The following is a 25,303-nucleotide window of genomic DNA, read 5'->3' on the forward strand; positions in this document are numbered from 1 at the left end:
TCTGCTAATATATCATAAAACAAAAGAAAATATATAGTAATATGAATTTCAAGAACATACACACAAAAGAAAAGAACACAAAGATAAGAGGGAAAAAAGGAAATTCATTTTTAAAGTTAAAATAAACCACTGTGTATATGGTTTGAAAGAAGCAGAGACAGAAAAGACCTAAAAGTATGCTCACATTATATTCAGGGATATGTTCTGAGGTGCTCCAAAAAATATATATATAAAAGGAAGTTTTTAAGTAGCAAAAACATATTAATAATTTATTTATTTTTAATGGTACCACAACATAACATAGAAAATTCCTCATATATTTAGGAATGTGACAATTTAGATAACATCATAATATGGCAAAATGCATTTGAAGAAATACGTGTATGGGATTAATTTTGTTGAATTATGATGTTCATTCTCATTATTTTTATTCTATATTTTAAATAATCACTGGCATTATTTTAAAATACTAACAAAAGCAGAAAGGTTTCATACTCAACAATGACCATGGAAGAAATTTTTATATTTAATAGCATTAATGAAATGTTTCCACTAATGATAATTCTGAGTTTTACATTTAGATTGAAAGAAGCCTAATCTGTACATTTTCATTAAAAATTAATTGACAATTTAATAGAACCATGGCCTCTTAAATATTATGTATGCTGCAGACATAGCATTATACATATACAATATGTTCCTCAATCACCAATGAAGAAACCAGGAGCTGTTGAACAAACTGATCACAAGGCTGAGAAGCCCTGTCTTTGCAAACAGCACCAAGTGATTTTTTCTTTCATGTTTTAGTATACGCATCTAGAAAAGGATCACCAAATATTTGAGAAAAGTTTCCAGTGTGAATGACAGAGAATAAAATAAATAAAAACAACAACAAATTAAGTCTAGGAGAAAATCAGGGAGCAGAAACAACTTTGACAACAGACTATCATGAAGGATTTAGAAATTTTAAAATTGATAACAAACTAAAAAATGTAAATGTTGAAGTAAAAAAAAATATATAGTAGGACAGTACTAATCTTCAATCTACTTCAATTTAAGCTTCTATTCAAAACAGTTTGCTGATCTATCAGACATAGATTTATATGTTATAAATCCAAACAAATACTTCAAAACAATTTTGGAAAATATGCTTATTAAATGCTACTTTTCAAAGAAGAAAGTGGCTTTTTCTACCATATAAATTGATTTTTTTCTTTCAAATTTTAATTAAAACAGATCTTTCACTAACACTAAAACCTGCATAAAAAGCTTTGAATTATATGTAACATGAAGCATGCACATAATCTTAACTGTAATGTTTACAAACTAAATACTTTAATGTTAAAATTGCCATCAATAAATTAAAATATACACAATGAAATTGCATCCTGCAAAGCCACATTTAAAGTTCAATGGAACTATGCAATGAAAGGATTGAAAAATCCAACCAGGTATTTATTTTAAAATTATAGTCAATTATTATATCCCTTGATTAGTGAAAAAGGCAAGAACTTGGAAAAGTAAAAGTTTCAATGAATTTTTATTTAGAACGTGCTCTTATGTTCAAATAAAACTTATCTCCCTTATTTTCAGTAACAAAGGGAAATTCTACTATAAGCTTAGACCTAAATAAAGCAAAGTGTATAATAATTTTGGTTTACACTGGAAGGACTTCTGTGTGTGATTCTAACTGTGATTTTATGTGTGTTTCTAAACATTTTACAAATTAATAGAAATAGATTATGCTAGTTGAGAGAATTATTTTCTTCTCTGTTAAAAAGAGCTTGATATTTTAAAATATTAATTTTTCATTTTCAGCTTGAAGACTGAAAATTGAATAGCAAGTTTGCAAGATTATTATTTTCTCTTCATTTGTGCCCAATGAGGTATATAACACAAAATGTTAAATGATATGGTAATGAGTATGTCATGTAGCCCTCCCAGTCAAAAAGTCTTACTCCATCTATAATACATGATTTTCACTCAAAATTAAATGTTAGGATGACTCACACTCCATATCTGAATAGCTCAGTTTTTGATATCTGATTTTCTAATAATTCTGTTTTGAAAATTAGTTTTGCATCACATCAATGATTGGAATGATCAGTAAGGGTTTAGTTAAGCCTTGGAGAAGAATATAACAATAGGTCCAGTCTTCAATTGCCCTCTAAGCCAGATGCAGAGTGAGCAACTGAAATTCACAGAAGATTAATTAATGAGTCATTTAGAATCCCAATCTACTAACAGGAAATTTCCTACTGAATGACATTACAATCAAACAAGAGCTGATATTTATGTCTAGGTGACTTCCCTGGTGGCTCAGATGGTAAAGCATCTGCCTACAAAGCGGGAGACCCAGGTTCGATCCCCAAGTTGGGAAGATCCTCTGGAGAAGGAAATGGCAACCCACTCCAGTACTCTTGCCTGGAAAATCCAATGGACGGAGGAGCATTGTAGGCTACAGTCCATGGGGTTGCAAAGAGTCGGACATGACTGAGCGACTTCACTTTCACTTTCACTATGATATTGGCAATTGGAATCAGATACATGAATAGTATATAATGTATTGTAGATACACGGAAATGTAACTAAACAGACACTAAACTAATGTAAATTAGAAGAAAACCACTCCGAGGGCAAAAAGATGCAGTAGCTGAAATGTTCATGACCATATGCACCTACCTTTATACAGATAAACCTAAATCAATCTTCTAAGACGCGCCTCAAAGGCAATGAGTATGATTATGTTCATAAAAATCTCAAAGTTTAAGATGAATGATTAGCACAAATTATAAAACAAATATACAGTAATATCATTTTTTTCATTATTCAAAAATATATGAATCCCTTAAAACATCTTCAAAGTAGATAAATACTTTACAATGGAAAACAATTTAAAAAATAATGCTAAATAAGATTGCAAATTCTGAGGTTTGTGTATACACATATTCATAACTATACATAGATACATACATTACAGATTTTATTATGTCTCACAATTCAAACTTCAACAAAATTTTGAGGTCTATGAAATGAAATCAGCCTTTTAAATTTTATTTTAAATAGATACATGATAAAGAGGATATTATAGTAAGTATGGACATTTCAGCTAAGACGCCTGGGTGTAACTCAGACAGAAGATAGTTAGGGTTTGCCACAGGTGCAGACATGACTGAGTGACTGTCACTAGTGCCTATATTAAAATATAAATGCAATATAATGTAAGAAATATGCAGTTCCTTTCTTGCCACTCATTCTGGGGAAGAGAGAATTTTAGCTTGAAATCACGTCCAAAGCAGGTGTGATTGTGAGAGGATATTGTAGATTGGCCACGGTATAAAAATAATTCTAGGCATTTTTAGAAGCACCTAAACTTGTCTAGTGATGAAAATGTGAGCAAGATTGAAGTATCCCTTTTAAAGTAAACTGTAGCGACTCAATGAAATACGTGTGCTTAAGGCAGAATGTTTAAGTCTAAACTATCTCATATATTCTAAAAGTCAAATTATTGATGCAAACTTTATAGCAAACATACCCATCATTATGCATCCCACATTTCATATTTCTATTAGTATAAAGCATTTGCTATTCTGATCTTACGCTATTTTATATCTTTACCATATCTTCATGAAAATGGTACATCTCCTTGCTAAAGGAAGAACAAATGCCAGACACATATTCTAGATTGCTAGGGTTGGTAGTCCCAGTGGGATTACCCAGCTTGTGGAGGGTCTGGCAATGTAAATATTCTGCCAAGTGCAATTTCTATAGTGTCCAGACTTGACATTTCTTGTCTTCGTATCTGTGCCAACTCAACACAGGTGAGTCTAGAGTGATTTTAACTGTTCTGTCTCCATTGTTTACTAGGACACCATCACAGGAAGGTTCATACCTTTTATAGAAACCTTAAACCATACATGTTAGGGTCAAGGCAGAGCCAGCAGAGGGAAACTATGCAACAATACTTTCTTTACTATTTTATACTATCTTTTTGGGCCACAAGGTGTTATTCTATGTCCCAGTTGTGTGTATAAGTCCCTCAGTCGTGTCTGAGTCTGCGACCCCATGGACTGTTGCCCGCCAGGCTCATCTGTCCATGGAATTCTCCAGGCAAGAACACTGGAGTGGATTGCCATTCTATTCTTCAGGGCATCTTCCCCATTGAGGATTGGAACCTGGGTCTCCTGCATTGCAGGCAGATTCTTTACTATCTGAGCCACCAGGGAAGCACTATATCCCAATTAACAGAGTCCCAGTCTGTTAATTTACTACTGTTTCCTATTTAGTTTCTTCTCCTAATAATGGCAGAAATATCACACATTCACATGATGAAATTCTACATAAGTGGAAAGAAGTGTTGTAAACTGTTTCAATTTCTCAGATTTAGCTAATTCTATTAATCAAAATGTCATGACTCTCAGGAAAAATCTGAGTTTTTCAAACATAATTTTGAAGTAAATGTTAGCATGCGAGGTCAAGTTGTATAGGTGCCTTCATAAGTATATATGCAAGGCATCTATATTTTACAGTATGACTTCCATACCTACTTGTGAAAGAAATATTAACAAATGAAATTTGATAACTGATAATATTCAGCTTTCAAGTGTAACATGTCACCAATTTCTTTTCCAACACCCAAATTTTAAATACAAACTTTTTCCCCTTGGAATTAAACTTTGGTGATTTTTCTCAATTCTTATTTTTTAAATCTTAGTTTTGGCCACACCACGCAGCTCATGAAATCTTAGTTCCCCAACAAGTGACTGAACTCCAGGCTATGGCAGTGGAAGTGGTGAGTCCTAACCACTGGACCTCCGGAGAATTCCTAAAACTCTTTAAACTTTACTAAAGATGGAAAATTTTCTACTCTTTATTAATAAATTCTGAAGAAGAACAGGACAGTGGGAAAGTCTCCCCATCCTGTCTCATTAAAATAAAAATAGCACATTGAAGGGAAAATTAAAAGCTAATCATACAGGTATATTGAAGATGAGCTTGGATTAACCAACACGCTTTGAAATCATTGACTCACTTTGAACTCCATGGGAGCGTACTATTTTCCAGGTTTCTGATGCCACTTCTTTGACATCCACTTGATAGTGATTAATAGGCACACCTCCATGGGAGTCCGGCTTGCTGAAAGAAACCTTGGCTGTGGTCTGTGACAGCTCTATAATCTTCACTCCATAGGGACTTGATGGAACATCTACAAAGGAATAAAAACAAAGGAAATATAACCCAGGTAATGTGGATGGCCATTATTAAGATTTACGGTGCTCTGAGAACTAGGAATAAAGGAAAATTGCTGCCTCTTTGACTTAATATATTTGAATTACAAAGCTTGCACAAACCACTGAATGATCTCTTTAAATTATAGGAAAGTACACACTAATTCATGTTTATTACTGTAGAAAATAGTCAATTAAATATCAAATTTCATTTATTAAGGAAATAGTTTTACTTCTGTCTTTACTATCCAATATAAGCATTTTATTTCCATTCAAGAAAAACAAGTTCATGAGTGTGTGTGCGTGTGTGTGTGTGAGAGAGAGACAAGGCAGGTGAAAGTAAAATGTAAGAAAACTAGATTTTATTGAATTATTAACATAAATAATTATCTTCAGTTAAAATGTGAGATTTATTTTTGTTTATAAAAATTATATTAAATAATTGGGCAAATTTTAGAGAAATTGTCATTATGAAATAAACAAAACTAAACATGGATGATTTAAGGCTTTGAGGGGTCTGAAACAGTTGAAACTAACCTTAACGAAATGATACACTTGAGTGGCTTGGACAGTAATGCAAAAAAAAAAAAAAAAAAAGAAAAGCAAACACTCATATGTGCCAGTGACTCTTCTAGATTATCCCATATCAGTTTTTTTATCCTGTATCATTTAACAACAGGGATTGTTCTAGATCCTTTGTTTCAAAAATTCTATTGAAGTGTAGGTGATTTACAGTGTTGTGTTTAATTTCTGCTATACAGTAAAGAGATTCAGTTATAAAAAAAAAACTTTAAACTATCTTTTAAAATTTCCCTTATGAATCATTTAATTAAAATAATGTTACATATTTAAGTTTTAATCCTTTAGTTCAGATATTTACATTTTAATCCCTGCAATTAAAGGAAACAGTTACAAAATCTTTTATCTGTCTGCTTTTTTTAAATTTTTTTTTAATTTTTATTTTTACTTAATTTTAATTTACAATACTGTATTGGTTTTGCCATACATTGACATGAATCCACCATGGGTGTACATGCGTTCCCAAACATGAACCCCCCTCCCACCTCCCTCCCCATAACATCTCCCTGGGTCATCCCCGTGCACCAGCCCCAAGCATGCTGTATCCTGAATCGGACATAGACTGGCGATTCGTTTCCTACATGATAGTATACATCTGTGTGCTTTTGTAATAATCCTTTACTCATATTACTTCAAACTCAAGAAGATACCCTTGAGCAGATACTTCTGGGTGAAACTTCACTTTATTTTCTAGTACACAAAGCCTTGTAAAGAATTATCTGAAAGGCCAAACAAGCAACAGGAGAGTGTAAAAGAGCAAAAAGTCTTGATGAGGAAATCAATGAAACCTCTGCTCTGAAAACATGAGCAATTAGAGACATGTTAAACATTAAAGGAATTTCTCTCTGTCCCTTCTGTTTCTCAGTCTCCATCTTTCTTCAATATCACATTTGAAAAAAAATCATAAAGATTAGAAATATATACAATTTAGGTAAATTATATATAGGTATTTTATGAATATGTAAATTAAGTACATAGTTCCATCTCAGGAATCAACTTTACAAAAAGAAAATCACTTGATTGAAAATAATGCAGTAAATGTAAATTTTTGTTTCAGTATAATCAAACATTCATATAAAAGTCTCTAATGGCTGTCGAGAGTCAAATGTGCCTTATTTGCTAGAGTTAAAAGAGAGCACTGTAGATCACATAAAAGTACGTCTTACAAATGACACTGGACAAGAGCCATGAGGTCAGGTTTATGGCCTTTTTGATATTAATATTGTAACGAAATGCAAAAGTGTACATTTCAGCTCTAATTAGTGATTGCAAATTATTTGACAGTCTTATGAAGTGCATTATACTAAAACTCTAAGGTTCAGGAATAAATATGCAGAATATGGATACATCCCAATATAATTTTACAGGGCTTCCCTGGTGGCTTAGATGGTAAAGCAAAGTTTCTTTAATCGCTAGATTATAACCAAAGTTTCTTTTCATCTGCAGATTTGATCTAAAGTTTGCAGAAGAGGGAAAACACACACACATTGATTGTTCCACATAAGACTGACCGCATGTTGAGTGACTCTGTAACATCAATTAGGATTAAATTGGGAATCATAGCAATAACATTTAGTTTGATGACACATTTCAAAAGAAAAGGTTTTAAGTACTAGTGGAGGCTGGAAGAGCTTCCCAGGTGGTTCAGAGGTAAAGAATCTGCCTGCCAATGCAGGAGGCGTAGGTTTGTTCCCTGAGTCAGGAAGATCCCCTGGAGTAGGAAATGGTAATCTGCTCCAATATTCTTGCCTGGAAAATCCCATGGACAGAGGAGCCTGGTGGGATACTGCCCAGAGGTCACAAAGAGTTGGACATAACTGAGAGACTGAGCATGCATGCAGAGAGAGAGGAGGGATACTTCTGGGCTCCCACCTTTGACCCTATGGTATGTTCACAGTTTGGGGTTCTTACGCTAAGTACAGAAGTATGCACCATTTGCTAAGCTGTATACTCTGACATGGTACACCAACTGAACCTTTAATCTTAACATAAATGTACCATCACAAAAGTAGAGGTGAGTGGGTATCTTTTCTGTCTATTCTCAGACCTCTTGACTCTTAGCTTGGTTTTCATTTATATTTATTTTTTGTTGGCCTCTTCTTTCTGTTACCTGACTAAAAAGAAAAGTGTGCTTGTAATTTGAAGCTCTAAAATATTTTTTTAGATAAAATCTGATTTTATATGTCCAACCACCTACTGACTACTAAATTACGAATTTCTTGAGGAAAGGAAAAATTATTTGCTATACACAATTTATACATGCAAGCATATATACATACATATATATACACATATACTGTTGAAAAAAGTGATGGGCTATACTCAGGCCTCAGGAAATACATGATAAATTACAATTTTCATCAATTAAATATATGATACAGAGGTACAGACTTTGGCCAAGTAAATAGTGCCTGACATCTAAACTAACACCTCTAATTCTTCTCTCCACTTTCTCAATTGTTTCATAATCACATTTATTCTTGATCCTACCTCTGATATGCACATCAGCATTAGTCACAAAGTTATTTTTATTTTTATTTCAATTCTTGAGAAAATTCTGGGAGATGGTGAAGGGCAGGGAAGCCTGGCGTGCTACAGTCCTTGGTGTCTCAAAGACTCAGATAACACTTAGTGACTGAACAACAAAATCTTTTCATTTCTGCTTGCACTGTGAACTCCAAAGCCCATGCCCCATATGCTTCTTCCTGAAATGCCATTAGTGGCTCTCAGCTTCCTCTTCTATTGGACAGCCCACCAAGTTTGAATCCATATGGCATGGAAATGCAAAATCAATATTTCTAAAGCACCACTCTGATCATGATACTTTCCTGAGGAGATATTCAGGAGCTTCCTCCTCTTTACAACCTCAAACTTAGGCTTTTCTGTGTGGCTTTCTAACTCCTGAAATATTTTTGAGATTAGTTGTTTGTCAGTTGCTTCATTTGCTATTATTTTCTTCAGTTCTGAAGGCTGTCTTTTCACCTTGCTTATAGTTTCCTTTGTTGTGCAGAAGCTTTCGATTTTAATTAGGTCCCATTTGTTTATTTTTGCTTTTATTTCCAATATTCTGGGAGAAGGGTCATAGAGGATCCTGCTGTGATTTATGTCAGAGAGTGTTTTGCCTATGTTCTCTTCTAGGAGTTTTATAGTTTCTGGTCTTACATTTAGATCTTTAATCCATTTTGAGTTTATTTTTGTGTGCAGTGTTAGAAAGTGATCTAGTTTCATTCATTTACAAGTGGTTGACCAGTTTTCCCAGCACCACTTGTTAAAGAGATTGTCTTTAATCTATTGTATATTCTTGCCTCCTTTGTCAAAGATAAGGTGTCCATAGGTGTGTGGATTTATCTCTGGGCTTTCTATTTTGTTCCATTGATCTATATTTCTGTCTTTGTGCCAGTACTATACTGTCTTGATGACTGTGGCTTTGTAGTAGAGCCTGAAGTCAGGCAGGTTGATTCCTCCAGGTCCATTCTTCTTTCTCAAGATTGCTTTGGCTATTTGAGGTTTTCTTTTTTTTTTTTTTTTTTTTTTTTTTTTTTTTTTGTATTTCCATACAAATTGTGAAATTATTTGTTCTAGCACTGGGAAAAATACCATTGGTAGCTTGATAGGAATTGGATTGAATCTATAGATTGCTTTGAAAAGATGCTCAACATTACTCATTATCAGAGAAATGCAAATCAAACCACAGTGAGGTACCATTTCACGCCAGTTAGAATGGTTGTGATACAAAAGTCTACAAGCAATAAATGCTGGAGAGGGTGTGGAGAAAAGAGAACCCTCTTAAACTGTTGGTGGGAATGCAAACTAGTACAGCCACTATGGAGAACAGTGTGGAAATTCATTAAAAAACTGGAAATAGAACTGCCTTATGACCCAGCAATCCCACTGCTGGGCATACACACTGAGGAAACCAGAATTGAAAGAGACACATGTACCCCAATGTTCATTGCAGCACTGTTTATAACAGCCAGGACATGGAAAAAATCTAGATGTCCATCAGCTGATGAATGGATAAGAAAGCAGTGGTACATACACACAATGGAATATTACTCAGCCATTAAAAGAATATATTAGAATCAGTTCTAATGAGGTGGATGAAACTGGAGCCGATTATACAGAGTGAAGTAAGCCAGAAAGAAAAACACCAATACAGTATACTAACACATATATATGGAATTTAGAAAGATGGTAATGATAACCCTGTATGTGAGACAGCAAAAGAGACACAGATGTATAGAACAGTCTTTTGGACTCTGTAGGAGAGGGAGAGGGTGGGATGATTTGGGAGAATAGCATTGAAACATGTATAATATCATATACGAAACGAATCGCCAGTGCAGTTTCGATGCATGATACTGGATGCTTGTGGCTAGTGCACTGGGACGACCCTCTAGAGGGATGGTACAGGGAGGGAGGGGGGGGTTCAGGATGGGGAACACGTGTATAACCTGTGGCGGATTCATGTTGATGTATGGCAAAACCAATACAATATTGTAAAGTAATTAACCTCCAATTAAAATAAATAAATTTATATTAAAAAAGAAAAGATCCTGAAATATCTAACCTCACTGGGTGTATTCAAGCAGATCATATTTTAAAAAATGATCAAACACAACCCACTGTTTCAAATAGGGAATGTGGATGTTGAATTTCATCCACAATAGTCCTATCACTGTTAGCGTAGTTTTGTAAATTAGTTCTTAGATCCTTCCATCTCAATAACTAAAGAATGCCACCTATCACTGAATGAATAAAAAGGATAATTGTACAAACACTTTATTTATATTTACTTTTCCTTTTCATCTCTTCTAGTACCAACATAGGATTGGGTGAAGCGCCAGGATATATATCATCAGAATTTACAAATCCAAAGTCTGGTCTTTTGTCAGCTGCAACCTTGGACATGTCTGTTAATCTTTTCCACAGTCAGTATTTTTCTCCCCAAAATGGAGATTAGAATAACGTCCACACTAGGGATGTTACTTGCATTAAGCAATAAAAAACATGTAAACCAGGACTTGGAATATATTAATAATAAGCCATTAGTAAATATTAGTCATCACAGTTTTGCCATCCTTCCCTGACAACCACATTCTTACTATCACTTTATTTTGTATCCACTGACATCTTTCAATATTCAGTCAAGTGGTAGGTAAAAGATACAATACTAAGATTCAGCTTAGAAATTTTTGCTGTGTATAGTAGCAAAGAGTTGGTGTCACAGTCCAGGAGTCACACAGGGACCGTCTGTGAAGTTGATGTATGATTCTAGGCAAATAAAACTCATTTAGTATCAGTTTTATTTTAAACAAAATATTAATAATAACAGCATTAAAGTTGCTGTTGTGCGGGTAAGTTAATGGGGATATACATCACAGGGTATTTACAAATATCATTCCACTTACCCTTTCTTTAAAACAGCTCTCAGTGTCTAAATATCATTGATGTAAATTTTGATATTTAAGCATATGTCTAAAGTCACATGGTTTGATGGCTTGATGGTTTGATCAAAGTAAAAGGAGAAAACATAAAAAATCTTTCTTGGTAATTTATTTGTTGTAACAGGTAAAGGAAAAATAAGAGGAGTTGTTTCTCTGAATTTAATTCTGATAAAATAAAACAATACAATTAAATAAAAAGGAACTAGTAAGTAAAGCGAGAGTATAAACAACCTGGTTAATAACAAAGAGGGCAATAAGCAGATATATATGTGCATGCATATCTATATACACATATATAGATATACATACACATATATACATACAGATATGTATAGATATACATACACATAGATATTTGGAAACAAATTCAAAACAATACATCAAATATTATGTTCCCCTGCCTAACAACAAAACAGCATCCTAAAATGAATATACTCCCTATAAAACAGAATCTTGAAAGCACATGCCCCAAGATATTCATGAGGAGGAAAGAGAGTTCAAGAATATAATGTACTTACAAAGGATATCTTAGATAAGTAAATGTTTTAAAAACATTTTCAACTTGATGATGAATCATGAGATTAAAAAACAGTATTTCTTCAGGAGTCAGGATAATGTAGGGGCTTATAGAAATCATCGTGTTTGTTCACTCAAATTGTACCCTATCACTTCTGGATTCATGGACGTCCAACCTCTGATTTTTCCAAGGCCAGACCCTTCATCTCGGAATGCTATTACTTTTACTTTTCTGCAGAACACTGTCATCAGGGAGCTCTTTTCTTCCTTTTATTTTTCTTTGGACTTTCAGTCTCTCTTTTTCTCTGTCCTGTTACGATGAATTAAAAAGATCTCTCAATGGACAAATTTTCTGCAGTTCTACTCTCTTCTCAGACAACAAGCTCTTCATCAGTTTCCCTACCACAAAACTTAGCTGCTTTGAGTTTCTACCCCAACATCTTTACTTCTGAAACTTTGGTTTCCTGGATTGCTGGGAAGATGGCAATTAAGATACAGTGGTTCAGAGACATTGACTCATCTCTTTCCCCAGCAGTGAGGGTGTAATATCACTTAACTTAGATCAGTCAGAACAATTTGGTATTTGTCAATCTTGTAAGATTTTTTAAATATTTTTTATAAATATTTGTAATCAATTTTTCTAAAATGGTGTTTGAATCCTTATCTCAAATACTTTCTAACGATACCCCTCCTCCATTTCTATCACTATGCTATTCCTCTTCACCAAAAGAAATGGAAGGCTAAAACCTTTATTCCCTAGGTTCATTTGCTGCTATGGTTATCATTATAGAGGCATTTAGGATGAGTGGCACATCTTCGTGGTTTAACATGCTGAACCAGTGTGAGTGCCATTCCTATTCTTCTGAGCAGGTGCATGTGGACAAGAGGACATACAGATGTGGATTACAGAAGTACCTGGACTCCTTACTCCACAGTCTATTCAATTTCTGGTGCCAGGGGCTGTGAAATCAATAGAAGGGTAGCTTGACTGCAGAGTTTCTTGACCTCTGATGAGCAGTTGTAGAGTTGACTTTGGACCTCACTTGAGGTATATTAAGACCTTGAAGTCATGCCTTCCCTCTCCCCTGCTTCTCAAATAATTTTATAACCATCCATGTCTCCACATTAAAGTATTATCTCCTGGTTTATTTATCAGTCTCTATCTAACAAAAGTCCCAAATGTTGAGGGAATTCTCATATAAAGAATTGAGTTTCCTAGATTTAGTAAGACCCTGCCATGCAGACTGTATATATCAACTGCACACACCTCAAGGATAATGCTGAAATGGGTTTCATCTGATTCGGCTCTGAGTGGCCACATTATTTACAATAAATTTTATATATTTTTCCTATTTCAAGTGTGAGGTTAATCTAACATTATACCCAATCTATAGCACATCTGAAACTGCAAATTCCTAATTTCTTTATCCATCTTGTTTGCTTCAAATGCCAAATAAAATCATTTTTCTATTGATCTTTTAACATCATTTGATCACATATGTTTAAAATTTTCTCCTCACAGGTAGTGACACTAAACTTCTGAATAATTGTTTTCAATTTTATTTGCTAATTTACTTCCTAAAAATATTATTTTTTTACTTTACAATATTGTATTGGTTTTGCCACACGTCAACATGAATCTGCCACAGGCGTACACGTGTTCCCAATCCCAAACCCCCCCTCTCGTCCCTCTTCCCTCCCCGTACCATCCCTCTGGGTCATCCCAGTGCACCAGCCCCAAGCAACCTGTACCCTGCATTGAACATAGACTGGAGATTTCTTTCTTATATGATATTATACATGTTTCAATGCCATTCTCCCAAATCATCCCACCCTCTCCCTCTCCCGCAGAGTCCAAAAGACTGTTCTATACAACTGTGTCTCTTTTGTTGTCTCACATACAGGGTTATTGTTACCATCTTTCTAAATTCCATATATATGCATTAGTATACTGTATTGGTATTTTTCTTTCTGGCTTACTTCACTCTGTATAATCGGTTACAGTTTCATCCACCTCATTAGAACTGATTCAAATGTATTTTTTTAATGGCTGAGTAATATTCCATTGTGTATATGTACCACAGCTAACTGTCAGTTAAACTACAGCCTGGGGGGCTGCAGTCCATGGGGTTGCAAAGAGTCGAACACGACAGAGTGACTAAGCACATACACACAACTATGACTCATAAGCAAATCAAGCGAAGCATTTTGAACCCTTTGTACATTCAATAATTCATCTAAGTCTACGATAAGCCAGATAATTTTCGAAGACAAAAGTTTACCATATAGTATAGGAAAAAAGAGAAAGATGTAGATTTTTCAGGCTAGATATCCCAAAACTGATTATGTAAGAGAAACTTACATATTAAATATTACATATTCAGCTCAGTTCAGTTCAGTGCAGTCTCTCAGTCATGTCCGACTCTGCGACCCCATGAATTGCAGCACACCAGGCCTCTCTGTCCATCACCATCTCCCAGAGTTCACTCAAACTCATGTCCATTGAGTCGGTCATGCCATCCAGCCATCTCATTCTGTCGTCCCCTTTTCCTCCTGCCCCAATCCCTCCCAGCATCAGAGTCTTTTCCAATGAGTCAACTCTTTGCATGAGGTGGCGAAAGTACTGGAGTTTCAGCTTTAGCATCATTCCTGCCAAAGAACACCCAGAGCTGATCTCTTTCAGAATGGACTGGTTGGAACTCCTTGCAGTCCATGGGACTCTCAAGAGTCTTCTCCAACACCACAGTTCAAAAGCATCAATTTTTGGGCACTCAGCTTTCTTCACAGTCCAACTCACATCCATACATGACCACTGGAAAAACCATACCCTTGACTACACGGACCTTTGTTGGCAAAGTAATGTCTCTGCTTTTGAATATGCTATCTAGGTTGGTCATAACTTTTCTTCCAAAGAGTAAGCGTCTTTTAATTTCATGGCTGCAGTCACCATCTGCAGTGATTTGGGAGCCCAAAAAGATAAAGTCTGACACTTTTTCCACTGTTTCCCCATCTATTTCCCATGAAGTGATGGGACCAGATGCCATGATTTTAGTTTTCTGAATGTTGAGATTTAAGCCAACTTTTTCACTCTCCTCTTTCACTTTCATCAAGAGGCTTTTTCGTTCTTCTTCACTTTCTGCCATAAGGGTGTTGTCATCTGCATATCTGAGGTTATTGATATTTCTCCCGGTAATCTTCATTCCAGCTTGTGCTTCTTCCAGTCCAGCGTTTCATGGCATCTGGTCATATCACTTCATGGCAAATAGATGGGGAAACAGTGAAAACAGTGGCTACTTTACTTTTCTGGGCTCTAAAATCACTGAATATGGTGATTGCAGCCATGAAATTAAAAGGCGCTTTAGCCTATTCAAAAGCAGAGACATTACTTTGCCAACAAAGGTCTGTTTAGTCAAGGCTATAGTTTTTCCAGTGGTCATGTATGGATTTGAGAGCTGGACTGTGAAGAAAGGTGAGCACTGAAGAATTGATGCTTTTGAACTGTGGTTTTGGAGAAGACTCTTGAGAGTCCCTTGGACTGTAAGGAGATCCAACCAGTCCATCCTAAAGGAGATCAGTCCTTGGTGTTCATTGAAAGGACTGATGTTGAAGCTGAATCTCCAATACTCTGGCCACCTGATGTGAAGAGCTGACTCATTTGAAAAGACCCTGATGCTGGGAAAGATTAATGGCAGGAGGAAAAGGGGACGACAGAAGATGAGATGGTTGGATGGCGTCACCAACTCAATGGACATGGGTTTGGGTGGACTCTGGGAATTGGCGATGGACAATGAGGCCTGGCATGCTGCAATTCATGCAGTCACAATGAGTCAGACACGACCAAGAGACTGAGCTGAAGAGAAACTTAGTTTTATATTTAGCTGAAGAAAGTGTGTTTTCCAACAAACTGATTTCAAGCTGCTTTCACATTTTATGGAACAAAGTTCTAGATAAAATGTAGTCCAGATACAAGGGCAAGTAGATTGACTATAATTACATATCAACAGAATTCTGTTCAATTGATCCAACTTAACCTGTAAGAAGGTATCTATTCTTGAAAATGACTTGAATCGGCTGAACCATGATAGATGAAAATACAAATGACTGCTTCATGGTATTTGTGAATTAAATGAATCTGAGAAAGAAAGCAAAATACTGGATTTGAGAAGATCTCAGTAGGTTAAAAGGATGAGCTCAAATGGACAAGATGAAATTTAATAGGGATAAGTACAGAGTCCTGAACTGAGGTTAAACCAAATCAGTTGTTAAGCATAGCACAGGAGATCTCAGTAGGTCTCCTAGTATTAGCTTGTGTGATAAAAGGAGGTAGGAAAAGTCTTGAAGGAATAAAGTGGCAAATCAAGTGAAATTTATGAATTGTTTTATAAAATACAATGTCCATAATAACATTGGAGTATGACTCAGCTATTAAAAAGAATACATTTGAATCAGTTCTAATGAGATGGATGAAACTGGAGCTGATTATACAGAGTGAAGTAAGCCAGAAAGAAAAACGCCAATACAGCCTACTAACACATATATATGGAATTTAGAAAGATGGCAATGATGACCCTGTATGCAAGACAGCAAAAGAGACACAGATGTGTAGAGCGGACTTTTGGACTCAGAGGGAGAGGAAGAGGGTGGGATGATTTGGGAGAATGGCATTGAAACATGTATACTATCATGTAAGAAACGAATCGCCAGTCTATGTCCGATGCAGGATACAGGATGCTTGGGGCTGGTGCACGGGGATGACCCAGAGAGATATTATAGGGAGGGAGGTGGGAGGGGGGTTCATGTTTGGGAACGCATGTACACCCATGGTGGATTCATGTCAATGTATGGCAAAACCAATACACTATTGTAAAATGAAGTAAAAATAAAAATTTAAAATTAAAAAAAATACAATGTCCATAATAAATAAGATTGTTATCCCATTATCAGATACTACTGTGCATTCATCATCTATGATGTCCTAGAATTAGACATTTTTAAAAAGAGACCTAGCTACTCTCAGCTGCTGTTATTTTTCAGTTGCTAAGTCATGTCCAAATCTTTGTGACCCCAAGGATTGCAGCTCACCAGGCTTCCCTGTCCACTATTTCCTGGAGTTTGCTCAAATTCATGGCCATTGAGTCAGTGACTCTACATAATTATCTCATATCTGCTACCATTTCCACCATTTACCTTCAGTCTTTCCCAGCATAAGGGTCTTTTTCCAATGAGTCCAGTCTTCGCATCAGGTGATCAAAGTATTGGAGCTTTAGCTTCAGCATCAGTCCTTACAATGTATATTTTGGGTTGATTTCCTTTAGGATTGCCTGGTTTGATCTCCTTGCTGTCCAAGGGATTCTCAAGAGTTTCTCCAGCACCACAATTCAAAAGTATCAAATTTTGGTGCTCAGCCTTCTTTATGGTCTAACTCTCACATTCGTACTTGACTACTGGAAAAACTATAGCTTTGACTACACTCATAGTGAAGAATGTTACTTAAAAACTAAGAACTGGCTGCTAAGTGTGCTGTTTTGTTATTGGGATGTTGTAGCTCTCAAGTTCTCTCAGTGTGTAGAATTATCTTAAAAATTCTTTTCTAAATCACATTCCTGGCAAAATGAAGCTCCCTGTAGAAGTGATTGAACACACACACATCCCTCCACTTCTTTTCTCTATCCAGCTATGTACACAAGACCAGAGTACCCCCAATACTCAATCATCAGCTCTGGATCATTCTAATTTTTGCATTTACTGATCTCTTCCCCAAAGGTGACATAATTATATTGGTTTTGTTAGCCATGCTATATTAGTCACGCTAACCCTACAAACTGTAGAAATTAATCATTCATCACTGCCCCCATTGTTTTATTGAAAACTCTCCTTATTCTGATCAAGCTCCCATAGTCTTCTCTGGGTTGCTGTCTCTGTCTTACAACAAGCACATACTTTCACTGAGCCTTAGCTCCAACACCTCACACTGAACAAATGAAAACCATTTAACTCCATTCACTACATTCAGTGTCAAACATCATATGCTGGGTTGCTATGCCCTACCCCATCCACATAAAAATACCCACTTTGCTCAGATGTGAAAAATGTAAGTGAAAGTGTTAGTCACTCAGTTGTGTCTGACTCTTTGCGACCCCATGGACTGTAGCCCACCAGGCTCCTCCGTCCATGGAACTCTCCAGGCAAGAAAACTGCAGTGGATTGCCTCCATTTCCTTCCAGGGGATATTCCCAACCCAGGGATTGAACCTGGGTCTCCTGCATTGCAGGCAAATTGATTATCATCTGAGCCACCAGGGAAGCCAGATGTAGGACTAAATTATTCAGGAGGGGGATAAAAGGAAGGAAGGAAAGGAAGAATAGAGAATATATTTTTGAAATAAAAAATGTAGCTTTTTATTTTCTCACTGTATATGTAGTACAAAATTTCACCCTAATTTGCCTGCTTTATCATTTTAGGAGCAAAGTAATATGTTACAGGGTAAAATACAGTAAGTCAAATGATCTTGACGTTTTACCTGGTCAAATAGGCCAATGAAATATTAAACTGTGGTATTAAAAATATTTTGAAATATTTCAACTTCTATATAATGTTTCTCATAATATTTTATCTAAAATCAAATTATACATTCAGTGTTTGAGCTCTGTAGGAACGACTAAACATTATAAGCATTACATAAAGGAATCTCATCAAAGGAATTATATTTATTAATGTTGATATATAGATGTATGTTTCCTATTCAAGACACAGTGTCCAATTCATTTTTATGCGTTCATAACAATTTCTGTTGAATGAATCTTTTTCTGACACAAAGTTTTAGCATCTTTTCATCACAAAATTTTGGAATATGAGGATAACTGGAGCATTTGAATTATATTTCCAATAACATAATAACTCTTATCATGAATACATATTTTCTAATTTTATCTTGTTAGTTGCTCAGTCATGTTTGACTCGATATGATTCCATGCTTTTTAATTATAGTTGGAAAGAGGGAAACTCACTAATTTCATATCTTCATTAGAAGGATATGTATAAAATATCTTAACGAAAATATTACTATGAGTAATATGACATGTGAAATTACATAGATAAGTAATGAATTAAATAAGACTTTAAATCTCATCAGCATAATGTTTTATATTTCATAGTTTCTTGAATTATGAATTTCCAAAAAATAAAAAAAAATTTTAAAAGGTCATTTATCAAGTTCTACCTTATAGAAAATGGGGTCATTTTTCAAAAAAGCAATATATAATAGCATATCAATGTTAATATATTTATATTATATTAATTATAATATATATAGCAATCATATATCTAGCTATTATTTATAAACAGTTTCTACAAGGACATTTGCCTAATTTTCTAAAGCTTGGAATTAACGTGAGTAGTGGATGCTTCTCATTACTACAATTAATACTTAAATTTATTATGAATGAATTTGATGTGATTTAACACATTCCATTTTCTAGAATTTAGTTTGCTTGTACAAAGGTTTATTCATATGACTAACCGCATGCAGTCTACTTCCAGTGATTTTCACTGAGATTAGTTTTCTAATGACTTCCTGGTAGACAGCACACACGGGTTTATATTCTCCCTTATTTCAAAATTTACCGTCTCTTTTCCTTTCTATCTTAACTCCCTCTAATCTTAACTTTTTCCTTATCATTTCTTTCCCTAAAACTTTTCCACAGAATCCTTCTCTTCCTTTATCCATAAGGTAGTAAAATAAAACTTGAATTGGAGAAGAGCAGGTTTTCCAGTTACATAATAATTTGATTATTATTAGCTTCATAACTTTTAAATTTCCCTTTTGATCTTCACAACTTATGACTTTCAGATATATCTACGTATCAAAAGAAATACTTCGTTAATGAGATAAAATTGCAGTTATATAATTTAATTTTTATTTGAAAAAGTTTTAAAATATTTTCATGGAGGTTATTTATTCTATTAAAATATAATGTTACAGTGATTTTCTGATATTTCCCTACCTGGAACTAGAAGATAATAAATTATATTTACATCATCTGAATTTTACAAATTATAAAAAAGGATATTTCCAGATTTCTAATCAGTCTTGTACTAATGGCAAAATCTATATGTGTTTACATATACACACAAATACAAATATATATAATATAAATACAAATAAAAACATAGCTAGATTTCTAGTTAAGGTAAACTTTAACCTGTATGATATTTTACCTATATATTTTCAACTTTAAGGGAAGAACTGGAATGTTTCTATATATACAAAATGAAACATATTTCAGCAAGTTACATAACTCTAAATTTTAACAATAAAGTTACTATTTTTCTTTCAATTTTAGAATTTAAAACATTAATTTTAATGTCTTTAAAGATATATTTATTGCTAGTTTTTGACAAGACTGTTACTTTATGTGAATATAGTTTGATTTCTTAAGACATACGTTTCCTAACACTTTTGTATATAAAGTTGGGGAAATCAGAATCAGAATGAAAATTAATCTTGATTAGTGAATACGATCTAAGTCCTCACTGTATCAAATAGAACTGTTACAATTTTTTAAGCATTAGTTCTATCTTTGTCATAGTAACCTGTATCAGGATTATGAAAATATAAAAATTATTTACTGCAGGAAATATTTTATGAGACATCAGAAATTACTACATTATACTTACCAGCCAAAGCAAGAATATACTCTTGAAATCTTGTTCCTATACGATTAGTAGCTGTGCAATTATATCGTCCAAAGTCATTATCAGATGTAGGTGCAATCTAAAATAATTTTAATAATAAAAGTTTCACAATTTTAGAACAATATCACAGATGTTTTAAAATAGTCTCTAGCATCACTGTCATCTTCATATATATAGTTACTGACAACAACTTGCCATAACTCTTTTTATGTATCAAGTAAGCATTCTCTCTTTTTAAGATACAAGCCATAGTTTTGTACCATCCATGTGTGTCCATGCGCTTAGGTGCTCAGTCCTGTTCAACTCTTTGTGACCCCATGGGCTCTAACCCACCATAGGACCAGGTAAATTACAGTTAGTCTATCAATTTATTAAGTAGATAAATACTACCATTTCGTTACATATATTCAAGTGAAGAATCATCAGATATTTATATATATAAAGTTCAGAAAATAGTACAGTTTGAAAAATATGTATTCTGCAAATGCTACAAACGACTTTGAAAATAGGAATCTTGTAACAAAAGCATTGTTAACTCTGTTTTCTACCTTGCTGTCTTCAATCAGGCAAGTTTAAAGTTTAAGAAAGGTTCAAAATACCACAGCTTTCTCCTCCTCTTATGATTTTATTAAGCATAAAATATTAAGAAAGGGTGAGGATCTATTTAAAATAAAAATCTTTCAGGAAGGTATTTTTCAAGAAAATATTTCCCTGTGTACCAATCCCTGTTAGCAGGTACATTATCTTGATATCTAATAACATATCTTGCCCCTATTGCTGTTCAATTCCTATCATTTTCTTTCAGTTTAGGTGGAAAATAGTTGACCTCAGTCCTTACACACTTGAAATCCATAATTAAGTTAACCTTCTGGGATTCTATGTTGAACAGTGGGACCAACCCTGTAATTCTAATGTACCAAAATTCTGAAGTATCAATTCAGAAAAGAGATTTGGTGATCGTAAAGATATAATTTTCAATTCCAGGAACTATTATTAAGAGAGAATAAGCGTACAATAGAGTTGCTGTTAATTTCAAGTCTATCTCAAAAGGGGAAAATGGTTTTGTGATAATGGGAGGCTATTAACTAAAAGTGCAATTTGGAGGTCCATTGAAGATGATAATTCTGAAAGGGTACAAAAAGCAGTGTCATTCATCTTCTAGTCAGGTGTCCATCTAGGAATAGATCATAGCTTTAAGGACTAGAAGCTTTAACAGCTCATATATAAGTACTTTTAAGTGACTAAAATATTCATTTTTCATACATTCAGGTTATAATAAACTAGGTTAACTTAACTAGAAAATAATTTTACTACTCAGAAAGTTTACATGGCTCAGTTCAGCTTTGATTTTATATTCCTGGGAGTTCACTTATCAAAAGACAAAGGCTTTGTAATTCTAGCTGAAATAAGTAATTTCTTTATCATGCTCTATGATTAACAAATAGAGAAACTATCCTTAGTAGCACAGTCTATTAAAAAAACACAGATCAGACACCTGGAAATCATGTCCCCTCCAGCCTATTTAGTGTATTCTAGGAAAGCAGTAGCGGCCAATAAGTGGTTTTTAAAAGTTCAATGCCAACAAAGTGAAATAATAGATAATTTTATCAAAATGTATAATAATATATAACAAAGGTATATAATTCATGTTTATTTAATATATATTCATATTAACTATGTTTAATGTATAAAATATTACTTATATTTATTCAATAAGTACTAGAAATATCTACTTAGGATACTACTTCTTCATATTTTAATATGCAGTTAAAATAATTCAACTTTACTTCAGATGTTGGGCCTTGATAGAATAAAATAAAATATCAAGTGTAGTTTTGAACACCAAAATATAAACTGAGAGAACAATGCTAATAAAGGAATTTGTAAGCTCTTTCCTAAACACTAAAGTGCAGAATATTATTCTAGTCTACCTATTAGAAACTTTCTGAATCAAATTTTCTCATATAGTAAAAAGCTGTCCTATTACCTCAGGGGAATACCTAGGGAAAACAAATGACCAAATATGTAAGGCCTTGAGAAATACATTTATTGGCAAGAACCAAAAGGATTTATAGAATGTTTTGTTATTTTTAAAAATTCACATTAAAAAATGAACATATGTATATAATCAAAGTAAAAATTTGTTAATTCAAGGAATCTACTATTAACCAGATTATTATTAATTGTAAAATTTATTTTCATTTTTATATGTTCTTAAGTATTAGCAATTATGTAACTACTATAATAATTTATAGAGAAAAATCATTATAATGTACATCCTAAGGAACTATGTATGCTACTAATTCAAAATTAGTAACATTATTACTGCTTCTTCTTATTGTTGTTATTGTTATTTTGGTTTAGTGTTTTAAGTTGTTTTTGTCACGCATCTGTATTATCTATTCAGGATTTAAACTTAATTTTTGAAAACAGTATACACATAGAAAGTTTATGCTCAAGGTCAGTGCCCTAAGAAACAGATTCCTTGGCTATGTCTGAACAAAAATTGCTTAGTTTTCACTTTTGCAGAAAGAAATGGCATTCTGGCAGAAATGACATGAGAACTTTATATTAATAAAATATTTAAATGTCAATTTATAAATTGTTGCTCATATCAACTATGGAGAATTATGAGCTATTTCAGAAACTGAAAAGTGGCAAGATGAAGTAAAGCTGAAATTACAGATTAGTCTGTCATTTAAACATGAACGTAAATCTACCTGTTATGGACTGAATCATGGCTATTGACAAAAATCAAGTTCTGAAACCCTAATCTCTAATGTGACTATATTTGGAGGTAGGGACTTTAAGAAGGCAAAGGAGATCACAAGAGTGGGGCCTGGTATCCTTATAAGAAGAAAAGACACTGGAGCATTTTCTCTTCTTTCTCTGCCTACACTGAGGGAAGGTTATATGAGTAACAGTGAGAAGACACCCATCTGCAAACCAAGGAGAGACTTGCAATAAACCAGTCCTTCTGGCACCTAGCTATTGGACTTTTAGCTTCCAGAAATGTGTGAAAAAATAGTTTCTATATTTTAAGCCACCCAGTCTGTGTTATTTTGTTATGGCAGCCCTATCACACTAATACACTGTCCGAAACCTAACCTCAATTTTCTACTATGGTTAAATATTAAAAATTGCAGTTGAATCTGGTCAAAAGTCTTTGTGAAACTGAGTTCTCTGTCAGTTTTCCAATAAATACTTCTAATACAGATACCAAAAAAAAAAAATGTATTTGAAATAGATTTAGACAAAGTGTTCTGATAATCAGTCAATTATCCAAATGTTTGGTGGAAGTAATATTGAAATCACTCCATCAAACAAATGTTTTACTAAGTCAAGTTACTAGGTAAAAGAGTTAACAGGGCACCAGTGAGAACACTTTTAAGTCAATGCAATAAAGATATCAAATGTTATTGTAAAACGAGCATTATTAAAATTTATGTATATTGAACTAGTAGAGAAAATATAGCATCTTTCTAGCTAAGCGTGCCATTTAAGAAAGATTCTCAATTGTTATGAAAGCATCATAAATTAGAAGGACTGATGACCATTGTCATAGACTTAGATAAACGTTGGAAATTGATATACAAACATAATCTACAATTAATAAATAAAAGATACTGTATTCAAACATAATTTAAAGGCCAGGTACTCGGCAGTATAAAAACAATTATCTTCAATCTTAATGTAAAGTATAAAATGAAATTAGGCAATGAACAAGCAAATGTGGTTTATTTAGGAACTTGTACATATGTTGCCAGCAGATAGCATTTATATATGCCAGTCTAGGAAGCAGGATGATGTAATCACAAACTCAATGCCTAGTAGCAACACTGAAATTTAACTTTTGGCCCTCAATAACTGACAAACTATTCATTCTTTCTCCCTACTTTTTCCTGATACAATTGTTTTTTTTTCAAATATAAATTCATGAAAAATAATGACTTTTGCTATATAGCCATATATCTATATAATTAGCCCATAAAGTAAATAGTGAGACACTAACCATTAATCGACAATGACCCAAATGCATAAAATTTCTCTTTAAGCAATTAAATATATACAATATGGTATATGTATATTATAGGATAGAATTATAAATAATAATTTATATATCAAGATATTTAAATATATTCTAAAATAGTAGATAACTGCCAAAATAATACAATTTGTTGATATATAATGAAGACTTACCTCTAATATTATTTTTCTCCCTGTACTATATGTCTTTAAATTAGTAGTGTTTTTAGCTGGCAAGACTAATTTCTCTCTTCTCCAATGGACTGACGCTGGTGGATTTGATTTCACATCACAGCTTATATTTATTGGATTTCCTTCCCAAGAGTAATAAATTGTTTGATTTGATATAAACTTGGGAGCATCTGTAAAGCAATATAATATAATATTATAGACCTTTTCTTTAAGATAGTCATTTAATTAGTATAAACAATAGTAATCATTATTGACTACAAAAAAAGCCATAATAATTCTAACTGCATATATTTAATATGTGATATCAGAACTCATGAAAAGATATCATTTGATTGATCCATCAAATCATTTTAATATAAAGTATTCAAAGTTGGCCAATTATTAAAATACGAAATATTAACACTCACAGTTTTTTGCTTTTAATAATCTGACAAAAATTTCCATCCAATAAGTTAATGGCTCTCTACATATGTGAAATATATTTCTGAAACAACTTTCATTATAAGTGGGAGTTTTGGATAAAACTTAATAAAATCTATAGTCATATCATTTTTCAGCTTTGGCTTAGTTATACAATTTCTCCTATAAAAAACATAAAGCAGACATAAAATTTAAATTGAA

The 25,303-nt window shown here is 33.6% G+C and overlaps 1 protein-coding gene across 2 annotated transcripts in view; it reads right to left on the reverse strand.

Moving 5' to 3' along the window:
• NCAM2 (neural cell adhesion molecule 2) overlaps nucleotides 1–25,303 on the reverse strand; it is a 605,915-nt gene that overhangs the window by 87,048 nt on the left and 493,564 nt on the right. For both annotated transcript variants that reach the window (XM_005674756.3, XM_013966137.2), the window contains exons 10-12: nucleotides 24,665–24,852; nucleotides 20,447–20,543; nucleotides 5,033–5,206 (exon numbers count right to left, since the gene is read on the reverse strand). In XM_005674756.3, coding sequence (XP_005674813.1) covers nucleotides 5,033–5,206; nucleotides 20,447–20,543; nucleotides 24,665–24,852 — 459 coding nt within the window. The remainder of the gene's footprint in view (nucleotides 1–5,032; nucleotides 5,207–20,446; nucleotides 20,544–24,664; nucleotides 24,853–25,303) is intronic.

The sequence above is a fragment of the Capra hircus genome, chromosome 1 (genome assembly GCF_001704415.2).
Source record: "Capra hircus breed San Clemente chromosome 1, ASM170441v1, whole genome shotgun sequence".
Classification (NCBI taxonomy): Eukaryota; Metazoa; Chordata; class Mammalia; order Artiodactyla; family Bovidae; genus Capra; species Capra hircus.